Consider the following 12,947-nt stretch of genomic DNA (forward strand, 5'->3'; position numbering starts at 1 on the left):
ATCCGTCGTTTTGGATGTTGTGCAGGTGCACAGCATCCAAAACGAAATAACAAATAAACAATATGATAGCACCTGGATTATATTATGCAGGTGTGCATGTTGTATTCTATCTGAGTGACAGTTAGGTCTGGGGAGGAGTCTGTAGGGAGGAAGGTGCTAAATAAAGCTAACTGCACTGACCAAAAGTCAAGCTGCAGAAAATAAAACTTTCGCACCACCATAACACTGAGTTGTTGAATTGCAATTGAGAAATACATCCTTTTATCAAAATACATTTTAACAAAATATCTATAAATACATACATTTGAATGCCATACAGCGTGAGCAACGTAAGATTAAAATTAAACATAGAACTGTGAATTTGTTTTACTTTGAAAGGAACAGGAAGCTGTTCAAGCTGCTCACACGGTGAGCTGTACGGCACCTAGCAGCACAGCAGCTGCACGCTCTGACGTCCAGTGTTTGACACAACCTCGTCGGCTTGACTGAGCGAGCGGAGTGTGTGCAGCTGTAATGGCTGCCAGAGGGAGTGAGGAAGACCACCAATGAACCCCCGAGAAGCGACTCTAAGGTGAGCCTCATAACCTGATATCATGCGGTCAAATTTTAACCTCTTCTGTCCCCGCTGTACATCCACCATTGTCTTGTCTGCTGTGCGTACCTGGCAAACCAGCTTGCAGGTGTGTTCGCTGCTTGATAGCAAGCGCACGTACACAGGACAATAAACTGTCAACACCTTGTGGTTAGCATGGATAGCTCCTCTGTTCCCCACTGTTGGGTCAGTGTAAGGGGAATGAGCATGTTTGGGTTTAAATGAGGCGACGCCAACGCAGAGCCAGATTTGTGAACGAACTGGAGCAAGCTGGACCCTTTGTTAGCTGCTGTTAACATGATTAGCTCGCGTTAGCAGCCAGGGGCCAGGCCACATAGCTGTTAGCCTGATAGCCAATCACCGAGGTGAGTGTCTCATTAGCCCGTTCACTTAGCTGTCTGTCAGGGGAACAACTGCCTGCAGCACTACATCATCTTCTGGTTAAATGTTGTTCATATCTATCAGCGAAAGGTGTGAATACACTCTCCTTGTTCTGTGTTTTTCAGTTAAGGAGGAAACACAGTTAGCTAACTTTTATGTTTTGTTTCAAACTGAAATTTGTATTTTAAATTTTGGCACTTTTAATCTCTTTTACAGATTTAACAGTCCTAAGCAGTGGTGGAAATGTTGGTTATACTTGGTAAAAATGTATTTTTTTTTCATTGCAAGACCAATATTTTATGAATTAGTAATGTAACATTTATGTTGTATTAAAATAACATTATTGAGCAATCTCCCCCATCTCATATAAAACGTATAACTAATACAGAAAGTGTAAATGATGACGTTCAAATCAGTAGCCTTGGATTAAAAAGAGTGACTTTTCCTTTGAGTGTGTGACCTTTGATTAGGGAAGTTAGAACCTGAAAGATTATTTTTATTCCCATGCACCAAAGCTTGTTTTGATTTGTTTTCCACAGTGTTCCAGAAAGGTCAATAAAATACAGTAAATAAATTATATAGCCTAAAAACGGTGTAATTGTGGAGTGAAAGAACACAATTTGATAAATCCTTATCATTACAAGCAATGTAATTATTTAAAAAAAAACTTATTGTTTTGAAACCATTTTCAAGTAATAATGAAAATGGCATAATGGCAAGAACACATTCTCAAAGATCAATAAACTTTAAATTCCAAGGAACAGATAGATAGATAGATAGATAGATAGAAAGAAATGTTTAAAATTGGAATACATTTGAACATCGCAACCAAAATTAATAAACAGAAACAACAAAAAAACTGAAATATGAAGTTTCTGTAAGCAAAATTATCTTTCAAAAAACGGTAATTGAGACCGAAGCATCAGACTGACGACTTTTATCACTCGGTTTTTGGTAACGAGAAAGGAAAGCGATAAATCAAGCGAATGAACATTTTTGAGTTTCTTTTAATTCATCAGGCAATGAATTGATTTATCGTTTATTGTGACAGGCCTAGATTTGTATCCTAAAAACCTGCAAGCAATCTGGTGCACACTTCGATCAGGACGTTGGTTCTTTTTTCTTTCTTTGGTCTGTCCCACACGTCTCTATTAAAGTACACGACTGTCAGCAGTTTGTTGTTTGGCTGTCATGTTCCTGCTCCTGCTCACCCCTCCATCCGCCCCCTCGGCTTCTTTTCATTGTGAGAACGAGGTTTTGACAGGTTCTCCTCTTTGACATTGTGATGGTTGTGCATACAGAGCACACAGAGATAAACCTGTTGTGATTAACGGTGTCTTTATAACAGTGTGGTGATTGCTGCACTGTTTGTGTGTGCTATCATGTAACGGTCACATTGTTCTGCTGAGGATTGGTATTGATGGCCACAGTGACTGACCAGGCACTCTGTCTGCCTGCAGGGCTTTTAACCTGCACATGTAAACATTGTGTCACTGTGTTCAAGATCTTGTTCCTTGGTCGCTTTGTTATACATATTATCTTAAGCGGAGCCTTTACTCTTGAGCCATTCACCAAGGTAGACTCTGTAGAAAATGCAGGAGAGAGCAGAAGAACAAAGAGCCACCCTGGTTCATTCTGGTTCAGTTAGCCACATGCAAAGTCAATTAGCCACATTCTGATTTAGTGCCTGGTGGGAAAAGGAATGTTTTTCAACTGAACTTCATTATAATTTGTTGAAAGCTCAGATTAAGAAGCAGTTCTTCAGACTAACGTAGGTGGTAGTTTAACCTCTCATTTTGCTTGGCTCTCACTAGTAGTGGGTCAGTGCAGTCTATTACATCTCAATAGCCACGTTTCCATCAATGGGGTTTTTATGAGCATTTTAAAATGTTAGAAAAGGTTGATAGAAATGGCACAATTTGAAATAATCTCCTCAATATCACAGTGTCAAAAAACACCTCTCTGGAGGTGTTTTTTGGCTTTTCTGGAAGTGATAATGTGCTAAGGAGGGAATGGAAACACATTTACTGACTTAGTTCCAAACTTCAAGCACAGATTGGAGGACTGTCAACCTGGAATGGCATGTCCAATTTTCAATTTCCTTTTGTTTTTGTTTTGTTTTGGTTTTTTTGCAACATTTCAAAAGTTTGCTAAAAATTCCCATGACGATTAGATGGAAATACTGTTGATGATTGTTGACTCTCAATAGTTGCAGATTCTTTGCAGTTGTAACTGGAGAGAACTTTGTAACTAGCTTAGTGTTTTTTGAATTAATGTCTAATATTCAGCACCACTAGCTGGATGTGCTGAGGGTCCACAGTGTTGCTTCATTCTATCCAACAGACCTGTTGTTTCTTCTATTTCAAAAGATTTCTTTTAAATGTAACATATCATGGGTGTCATTTTCTCTTTGCATGTGATAGTCACCATATTATCCAGATTTCAATTTATCACAAAGTTGTTTATTTTATGTTTATATTGCCCCCTCACCCTCTCATTACTTATTTATATCTAAATTGATACAAGATGTCCCATTTTCAATTTCCTTCATGGGATCACAACTTCACACTTCAAACGCATAGAAAGGTTAAATTCTATCTTATTTTTAGCTTTGTAGGAATACTCTTGCTAGCTAGCTGTAGTTTAGTTAGCATTAGCTTTTGACTTGCATTTAAGTTTCTGGATTAATCCGAGATGAGGAAAAAATGACTGACAAAAAACAATAGAAGCAAAAATAAACATACTGGTTTTAAAATACTAGCAATCATAACTTTTAGGAAATGGCTGCACTGGACGTGAATGGCTGCCATGTTTTAAGCATCTTGCTTGTGTCTAGCTCACCCGGCAAGATTTTTGTCCCAAATTTCCCCTTCGGACAAACTTAAGGATGTCCCAGTTATCATGATGGCTCTTGAGATAATCTTCAGAAATATTTCTGTAGTGTGTTGGTCTTTCTATGCAGCTGGACACCACACACAGTGCAACCAAACCTTTTATCCCTAAGATTTTTTATTGTTGTCTGTGTGTGGTCTCAGGTTTGGAAAATCGGCCGACGATTTTAGAATCTTGCCATGTGAACCAGGCTATGCTGATTAGCTACATGCGGGGTGTGATTAAAGGGTAAAGTGAGCTAGCAGAAATAAACAGTTGTTTAAAAGGTCACCTAAATTATGGTAGAACATTCTCATATAATGTTATGTCTAGTTCTGGTACCACCTGGTGTAAACAGGAACTTGCCAAGCAAAATAAAGGTGAGGCACTCAAGAAATTAGTCCTATAAAGTTCCAAATTTTCAATCAGAAATCAAAGAAAATTTTTTTCTATACAACAGAATGTAATGTTCTTCACAATTACAATAAAGACCAATATAAATGTGGCACTGCTTGTTCAAGCTGCTCCAATCACTAAAAGACTTCTCACCTGCAGCGCCACTAGTTGAAATCACATGGTGGGGTCTAATGCAAGCTCATGGAACTGGACAGTTTACAACCAATTGAAATGGGCCTTATTAAACCGACACCATGCAGTTTTATCTACAAAGAATCATTTTAACCCTCATGGTGGAGCATGTCTGTCTGCAGTCTGTTCTATGGTATTCAGTACATGGTGGATCCCAAAGCTGGGATCCACCATGGGATCAACACATCAGAAAATGGGAGGACAGCCATGTTTGAATCGTATATTAGCGGGTCAAGTAGGCATTAATTCCAACAGCCATGCTGTAGAGCTGTCATGGTTCTGTGTTGGAAGTTACTGCTAGTGATTGTTGGCTTTGTGTGTGTGTAGTCAAATATGGCCGCAGCAAACTGCAGAGACTCCAAAGCTCTGTAAAACCTGTTAGCCTATTAGGGAAAACTTGGCTGTTGATGATTTCTGGTTTCTGGGTGTTTTCTTCAGGCTTTGGTTAATTAGCCAATGCCGCAGAAAGCATAAGGTCCAGCTAAGTCACAACAAGCACTTAATCAATTAAGTGCATGTTAATTAAATTGAGCTTGATAATTTCCTTTTTTTTCCTTTTAGCAAAGGTCTACAAATCAACCAGTGTCTTCTTCTGCTTTTCCTGTCATAGAGGTTTGACTGACAGGCCGGCTCACCAGGCCATGCCTGCACGTTTGCAGTTAACAATAATCACTGTACTGTTGCCAACTCGGTGACTGTTTAGCTATAATTAGCAACATTTCAGACAATAAAAAATTTCTGTCAGCCAAAATCGGAACTGGCAGGTCAGGATTTTTAAAGATCGGTGATTGGAGATCGGCTAAAAAAACTTCAATCAGTGCACCCCTAGTACTTGTGGTTTGGTGGAGAGCAGTGTAGCAGGCTGCTTTATAATTTACTATGATGTGTAAGATGAGTTCTTTATCACTGGAATAATGTGTGTAGTTGAGATTCAGACTCTGTGCTTCCTTCCAGCAGCTTGATGAAAACAAAGCTTCAGTTATCTCCCACACAATCCAACAGTAGAGGTAATTTATAATCAGCTACACTATCTGTTAATAAACCAACTGATGATCAATTGTTTGGGAAAAAATACTCAAAATTCTGGCTGCTGACCAGAGAACTAAAAAGAAAACCGGGTGATAGAAAGTACACTCACAAGCATCAGACCAGTGTTCAACCAGCGCTGATTAGCAATACTACCTTTAAAATACGTCACATTTCCTTACAGGAAACATATTACTGGTTACTGTTTTCAGTTTCCACTGGCTGGATTTGTCAGCCAGTGTTTAACATAATAAGACTGTGATAAAGGCAGAGGTCAGGATATAAACTCTTCTACAATGCAAAACAGCAAAGTGAAATGACTTGCTTTGCCCTTTGTCAACATCATAAATAATCAGGCATTCAACCAGTTTGTCTGGTAATATTTTGTTCCTTATGAAACTGAAGACCAGCTCTGCTTCTCATTTATTGACTGCTCATTTACAGTTTACTCTGTGGGCGGCTGTAATGAGTTTCACCTGTACAGCTGCCACATTCTCATGGGTTAAAGCTTCTCTTTGTCCTTTGGTATCATTATCAGACAAACTGTAGCTTTCAGAACCCAAGCATGAGCTGCTGTCTGTAAGCAAACATAGTTCTGTTTGCATATAGATTTTTTTTTTTCTTTTGCGAACACATTTTTCATATATTCATGTAAAATCTCAAGAACTCCCTGCTGTGGATCATGGCTAAGTCAAACGTCCAACTCCATCAAGCCATGTTCATTAGATAGGTTCTCTTACCCTCCAAATGTTTCAGTTTAACTCCGGCAGTGAAGCTAGTTTCAGTTTGCATAATCTCTCCGTCATTCTGTACAAGAGATGATGGCTTGTTTTACTGTGTGCTGCCACTGTGAGACGGGATTAGTCAGCAAGCAACCCAGACGATTAAAACACATTGAACACCCAACTTAAATGTATCATCTTCACACTTTCTTCACCTTTCATAACTGTATTTGGGTTTTTCTGATGCATGTAGCTGCCCAATGTTCTTCCTTTGGTCTCCAATCCTGGGAGCAATTTTTTTACTCCATAGAACTAACAGGAGCCACATAGCAATTTGTAAGGCAAATTTAGTAAATGTTTTTTAAATGAATTCAAATTTTAAACAAGAAAAAAGAAACTAAATAAAAGTATGGAAAGACACCAACCCAAACTTGGTTGGGTTAAGAGTGACAGCTCTTAACCTTAAGAGATGTAAAAAAATAAAAATAAAAAAGTGTATGGAAAATTTATATCATTGCAAAAATAAAACAGCTGTTTCAATTATGGATTTGAATGTGGAATTCTATATTCATTTTAATCTAAGTATACATCAAAGTTTAGCTCTCGGTTGTAACTAAAGTAATGAATATTTGTATGGATGCATACTTTGTTTACAATTTATAAATGTAAATTAGTGAGCTGGCTCCTGGTGCTTCAGTGTGAGATCACCTCATTACTAAAAGCCCATAGAGAGCAGCTAACACCCCCCACTGCCATAGGAAGTCCTGTTTCCTTTCAGACCTTTCACTTTGTGTCTGACTTCAGTTTGTCTTCTGATCTGTGAATCAGATTGCTTCCAGAGATTTAGTGACATTGAGACCAAACTAAGGAACAAATTCCCAAAGTTCACTTTACCTTCCAAGTAAAGATTTGTGTTTTGAAGATCTTTTGAGTTTTCCTCACCATCTTCTTTATTCTGCTGATTTTACATACCATGGTTGGCCTTTCCTTCATGTCAAACCATGTAAATCAGCTGGACAGTTTTTCCAATATTGTATCACACTGTATCTGAGTCTTGCTAAGTGTTCTCGTAATGAGATGAAGACCTGTCTTGTTTCTCCACAGTGAGGATGGAAGGATGGTAAGCAGCCAGCCCAAGTACGACCTAATCCAGGAGGTGGGGCGCGGCAGTTACGGTGTGGTCTATGAAGCAGTAGTGAAGCGCTCGGGGGCCCGGGTGGCAGTGAAGAAGATCCGCTGCCACTCTCCGGAGAATGTGGAACTGGCCCTGAGGGAGTTCTGGGCGCTGAGCAGCATTCAGAGCCAGCACCCCAACGTCATCCACCTGGAGGAGTGTATCCTGCAGCGGGACCAGCTGGCCCAGAGGATGAACCACGGCTCCAGCTCGCCACTCTACCTTGAAGTAAGAATACAGAGTTCACCCGACTGGACTAATGCAGCTGTCCAGGTTTCAAGTATAACATTGAAACTTATACGATGTTGTTTGCCAGTTATCCATCCATTATCCAACATGTTGATCCCTAGTAGGGTTGTGAGAGCTGCATCAAGAACCACTGAATGAAACAATATGAAAATCTTTGAAAAAGACACTAATCCCAACTTTCTCCTTCACAAAATGTTTCATTTGTGTCAAATTGTAGCAATTGTAGGATTTCTAAATTGTTTTTAGTAAAAGACAATGAGCCATTTCTTGCGCAAGGATTGTTTGTTTATTTTGGTTGTATTTGTCCAGAATGTTGTGTTCATATATGCTTTTTGTGTCCATATCAGTTATTTTACACATTCACACAACCCCCAACAAACCAGACATTCTAGGAAAACAAACTGGAGTTTGATTAAGCGAACTAAACAGGGCTGGTGTGAATGTACCCTTGAATAAAAAAAAAAAATCTTATTTCCAACATTATACTTACCGTAGTGTCATACAGTATTCACTAAGCTGGTTGAGCTGGTTTTAAACTAGTTTGTGCTGTAGGTTGCAACATTTCATGGACCAGTCTGCAAGGTGCAGCTGCTAGTGTGTGTTTTTCAGATGATTGGTTTGCTGCACAGCTTTAATGTACCAGTATCACTTTATTATATGTGTAGTTTGTTGCCTCAGATCAATGGGCTGTTGAGGGCTGGGGGTGCTTCTCTGTCTGGTCGACTTGTCTGCAGCCTGTCATGTTGCCGTGGCTCCCCGCTGCGTGACAGCAGCCTCAATCGCCTGATTCCAGCCTTTCAGCAGCTCAGTGGTCTATTGTCAGAGCAGTCATTTAGTTTTCTGCAGTGCCAGCATTGGATGTTTTCCCAGAATTCCTTTATTCCCTCTCGTTTACCACACTGTGATGTTCCAGGACTTGCATTCAGAAGAGCAAATGATAAAGGAGTGGAGTTCTGCGACTGCTATAATCGTGGGATAACAGCCATCTATTCTCTTTGGACACTCATGGATTATGGCAACAACTGGCAGCCATTTGTTTTCCACCATGAGCAGCCTCTTACATACATTGAGCAGATTAGTTTTGTAGTGCACATCATTGACAACAATAAATTACACTGTATTCATTCCCTTGGGAGTTTTTATTTTATTTCATTATGTTACAGCTATAAACTTTAGTGCATTTTATCTGGATTTTATGTAATAAAAGTAACACAAAGCAATGCATACCTGAGATGGAAGCTGAATGGCAGTTTTCCAGATTTTTGTGGCTTATGCATTTAGTTTCTACCCCCTTTTATTCTGATATCCCTAAAGATGTCCAGTGTAAATCAGCTGCACACAAGTGTGTCACAGAATCTCGGTATAAATGCAGCAATTCTGTTTCTGGCCTCAGAGGTTCTTTGTAGAATAAGCAGCATCATGAAGACTAAGGAAGCCAGCAACATGTCAGGGAGAAACCTGTGGAGAAGTGTAAACCAGAGTTAGATTCAACAACAACAAACCTCCCAGACCTCTGTCAGAGGAGAGGGGAAAGATGGGCCAAGGAAGATTAAGAGATTTCATTGTATTAGCTACTGTCTTGCAAGAAAATCAACCAATGAGCCATCAAGATTGATAAAAATTATTTGTATTTATGACAGCCCCGTGGAGATCCAGCAAAACAGACTGGCTGGACAAGGAGAACATTAATCAAAGAAGCCAAGAGAACCAGGACTAGAGATACACTAGAGTGGTTTAGATCAAAGCGTGTGTATACCTTACATAGGACTAATCAAAGTCCTGACATACATTAAACTGGGCATTAGTAGCAGGTCTGGAATATTGAAGTTCACAGACCCTCTCCCTCCAAAGTTAGCCAACATGTTTTAATGCTCCTGTAATTTGGACAAAGGTGGTGACTGTGGTAGGAGTTTGTTCCCCAATCGATGGGTTGCTGGTTTGATCCCTGCTCCATTCACCTCTGTTGTTGTGCTCTTGGGCAATACGGATCACGGTGGTCAGAGTGCCTGGTGGTGTTGGTGCATAGCAGCCATGCCTCTGTCAGACTGCCCCAGGGGAGGGCAGCTGTGGCTACTGTCCAGTAACTTGCCACAGTCAGTGTGTGAATGACTGAAAGTAGTTTGAAGCGCTTTGGGATCCTGTGGACTTGTTACAAGTACAGGTCATTTACCATTTTACCATAAAACTTATGATTCTAACTTGGTAAAAGGTTTAACAATGAAGGGGGCGTGAATAGTTTTTAGCTGAACTCGTACTTTACTAACCAGGTAAACTACTAGAGTCAAAGGGTGTATCCTCCTGACACATTTGCTCAGTTTTAAATGGACCAGAGTTCATTTCCCCTGTTGGTCTGTACATTGTGCAGTTGTGAATAGACTCAAGCAAACCCTGGAGTAGACCAAACATCCAGACCCACGCCCACTTTTTGAGGTGGTCTCCATCAGCTTCTAAATGAACTCTGGTACAGTTACCTCGGGTGTAGATGTCTTTTTAGACTTTACGAGCCACTGTTGCAGGGCGCTGTGTAATAATGAGCCGTTTATTGTTGCTAATACTACTGCTGTATGTACTGATTGGACTAAAATCGACTAACAGCACAAATATGCACAACAAAAACACAGCAAGCAGGATATACAAAGTTTGCTCTTTCTAGGTATGTGCTCTGTCCTGCCATCGTCTGTTCAGTAAGAACTAGGATGATTACCCACATGATTTGAACCTTCTACTAGTTATTGTATGGTCACAGTGAACTTGGAGGATATTGAACCCATGTGCAGATGGAGTTCTGCTCCATCTAGACCACCTGTAACGGGGGCCTGACTCGGGTGCTTCCTCCTCTTTGTTCAGTTTGCTGCATGTAACCTGCTGTTTTCTTGTCGTCTTGTACTGTAGCTGGTGGAGACATCTCTGAAGGGGGAGATCACCTTTGACCCATGCTGTGCCTACTACCTGTGGTTCGTCATGGACTTCTGCGATGGAGGGGACATGAATGCCTACCTGCTGTCCCGTAAGCCCAGCCGCAAGACCAACACCAGCTTTATGCTGCAGCTGGGCAGCGCTTTGGCCTTCCTGCACCGCAACCAGATCATACACCGCGACCTCAAACCAGACAACATCCTCATCTCGCAGGCGTGCACACCCACCGGCTCCTCTGAGCCCACCCTCAAAGTGGCAGACTTCGGCCTCAGCAAAGTCTGCTCCGCCTCAGGGCTCAACCCTGAGGAGCCGGCCAGCGTCAACAAATGCTTCCTGTCCACGGCGTGCGGGACGGACTTCTACATGGCCCCGGAGGTCTGGGAAGGCCACTACACAGCCAAGGCTGACATCTTTGCTCTAGGAGTAATCTTCTGGGCCATGGTAGAGCGCATCACGTTTGTGGATGTGGAGACCCAGAAGGAGCTGCTGGGAAGCTACGTGCAGCAGGGCTCAGAGATCGTACCGCTGGGCGAGGCCCTGCTGGAGAACCCAAAGATGGAGCTGCTGATCCCGGCCAGGAAGAAAAGCATGAACAGCCACATGAAGCAGTTGATCCGGGAGATGCTGTCAGCCAACCCCCAGGAGCGGCCCGACGCCTTTGAACTGGAGCTCAGACTGGTCCGGATTGCCTGCAGAGAGCTGGACTGGGACACGTGATAAACGTGTGTATGTGTGTATGGCGTTATAAACTCCTTCCATCGAGCACATGTACACATCTCTTCATTCGCTCTTAACCCATCCTTCTTTCCATGAAAATAAATGACTGTAACAAGGGAATGATGAGAATACGCATGGGCTGCAGCTTGGTCAGACCTTCAGTCTGTGTCCAAGTGCATCCAGTCTTCTACTAGCTGTGTCTTTATATTGAAAGAGAGAGGTGCGACACCCACAGCTGCTGCTGCTGCTCCAGAACGCAGCTTCGTCTCAGGCCATCCAGAACACTACAGCCACTGCTTCCTCTCACACACCACTAGTACACAATCACCCAGAATGTCAGAAGAGAACGGCCAAGACTTCACAACTTGTCTTCAAATACCACCATGACCCCGGTGCTGATTACTACAAAATGCAATATGAGACGGTGTCCTGTGATTTTTACTCTGTAGGTTCTGCCTCAGCTTGTTTCATTCAAATCAAGATTTGAGTCAGTTTTGGTGTCAGATTCAGTTCTGCTTCGAAAGCTCAGGTAATAACATTCATCATGGTGGTATTTGTGGACAGATATCCGGTGTTGATATCAGGGTTTTTCTGTGCTCTTAGAAGCAGGGAGAAAACCAAATGCTGGTGCTTGAACATGACTTGTTTTTCCTCTGTTAGCTGCTTGGTTTGCCTGAGTGGGTGGAGATCATTTTTATCAGCTGACATCCAGCCACAAAGAGCTCATCTTTGGTATGATTCTTTCTTTGCTTCTGAACTGCAAACTTGAAGATAAGTTGACTGGCTCCAGATGCACCCATAACCAGTTGACCAGAATGTATAAAGCTCCTGAACAGTCAGTTTTCTTTCCACCCAGCCTTAAAAACATCACTCAACCTGTCAGATTAAACCAGATCATTCAGGTTTATTGCGGTCATGTAGCCTAAACGTTGTGCTCACTGAAGCTCGTGTTTTTATAGTTTTTTCAGAACACACGAGTAAAACTGTTTGGCTTTCTGTATACCTACCTTTCACTTGTTCCTTATGCCTTGTTTCCATGGAGTGGTATGGCACAGATTGATGTAGTTTGGTATGCTATTTTGTCCATTTCCATTGTAAAAGCAACCAATACAGCTGACACATACAATTGGATGTATCCATCCTGACATCCAATGTCAGGATGGAGCTACTGGTTCACACAACCTTTTGATTGGAGGACAGAAAACGTCACCAAGAGCGCTAGACACACTTGTGACGTTTGTCATAGCAGTACGACGCTACGTTTGGGTTTAACCCCGTCGGCCCACTGAGTCCAATTACTGGTCAAAACTCCTAAATACAGCAGACCATAAAATATTGAACCGTGCTCTAGCACCCTGTAGAAAGGAGAACATAGATCACAGGGTACCTCAAACCTTTTCATTCTGATGGTTAAGAACAAGCCAACCAACCATTGATTCCCCATAGATCTGCTTTGCCAGGCATTTGGGTTTGCTTTGGTGTGAAGAGCTTTAGAAATGCAGATGGATCATCAAGTGAAGGTGAAGGTTTATCCATCCATCCATCCATTTTCTGTTCACCCTTGTCCCTAATGGGGTCGGGAGTTTTGCTGGTGTCTATCTCCAGCTACATTCCGGGCGAGAGGAGGGGTCACTCTGGACAGGTCACCAGTCTGTCGCAGAGGTGAAGGTTCAGGAAATACTAAACCTTTTGATTCTCATGAAGGTTTAGT

At 41.7% G+C, this 12,947-nt stretch overlaps 1 protein-coding gene across 2 annotated transcripts; it reads left to right on the forward strand.

The window, feature by feature from the left end:
- Positions 1 to 378: 378 nt before the first annotated feature.
- pdik1l (PDLIM1 interacting kinase 1 like) lies at positions 379 to 11,281 on the forward strand. 2 transcript variants are annotated; one of them, XM_044138034.1, is made up of 3 exons: positions 379 to 571; positions 7,285 to 7,582; positions 10,496 to 11,281. In XM_044138034.1, the coding sequence occupies exons 1-3, from the start codon at positions 546 to 548 to the stop codon at positions 11,234 to 11,236; spliced, it is 1,065 nt and encodes a 354-aa protein (XP_043993969.1). In that variant the 5' UTR covers positions 379 to 545; the 3' UTR covers positions 11,237 to 11,281. The 2 variants fall into 2 exon arrangements, with proteins under 2 accessions (XP_043993969.1, XP_043993970.1); XM_044138035.1 differs by lacking the exon at positions 379 to 571 and adding an exon at positions 735 to 957.
- Positions 11,282 to 12,947: the final 1,666 nt, after the last annotated feature.

Source organism: Gambusia affinis, linkage group LG14 (genome assembly GCF_019740435.1).
Source record: "Gambusia affinis linkage group LG14, SWU_Gaff_1.0, whole genome shotgun sequence".
Taxonomy (NCBI): domain Eukaryota; kingdom Metazoa; phylum Chordata; class Actinopteri; order Cyprinodontiformes; family Poeciliidae; genus Gambusia; species Gambusia affinis.

Excerpts from the sequence above, each read along its gene's own strand:
- pdik1l (XM_044138034.1), top strand. The coding sequence starts at position 546 with ATGAACCCCCGAGAAGCGACTCTAAG. Across the intron at positions 572-7,284 it reads CCCCGAGAAGCGACTCTAAG|TGAGGATGGAAGGATGGTAA; the intron begins GTGAGCCTCATA and ends GTTTCTCCACAG. Across the intron at positions 7,583-10,495 it reads GCTCGCCACTCTACCTTGAA|CTGGTGGAGACATCTCTGAA; the intron begins GTAAGAATACAG and ends CTTGTACTGTAG.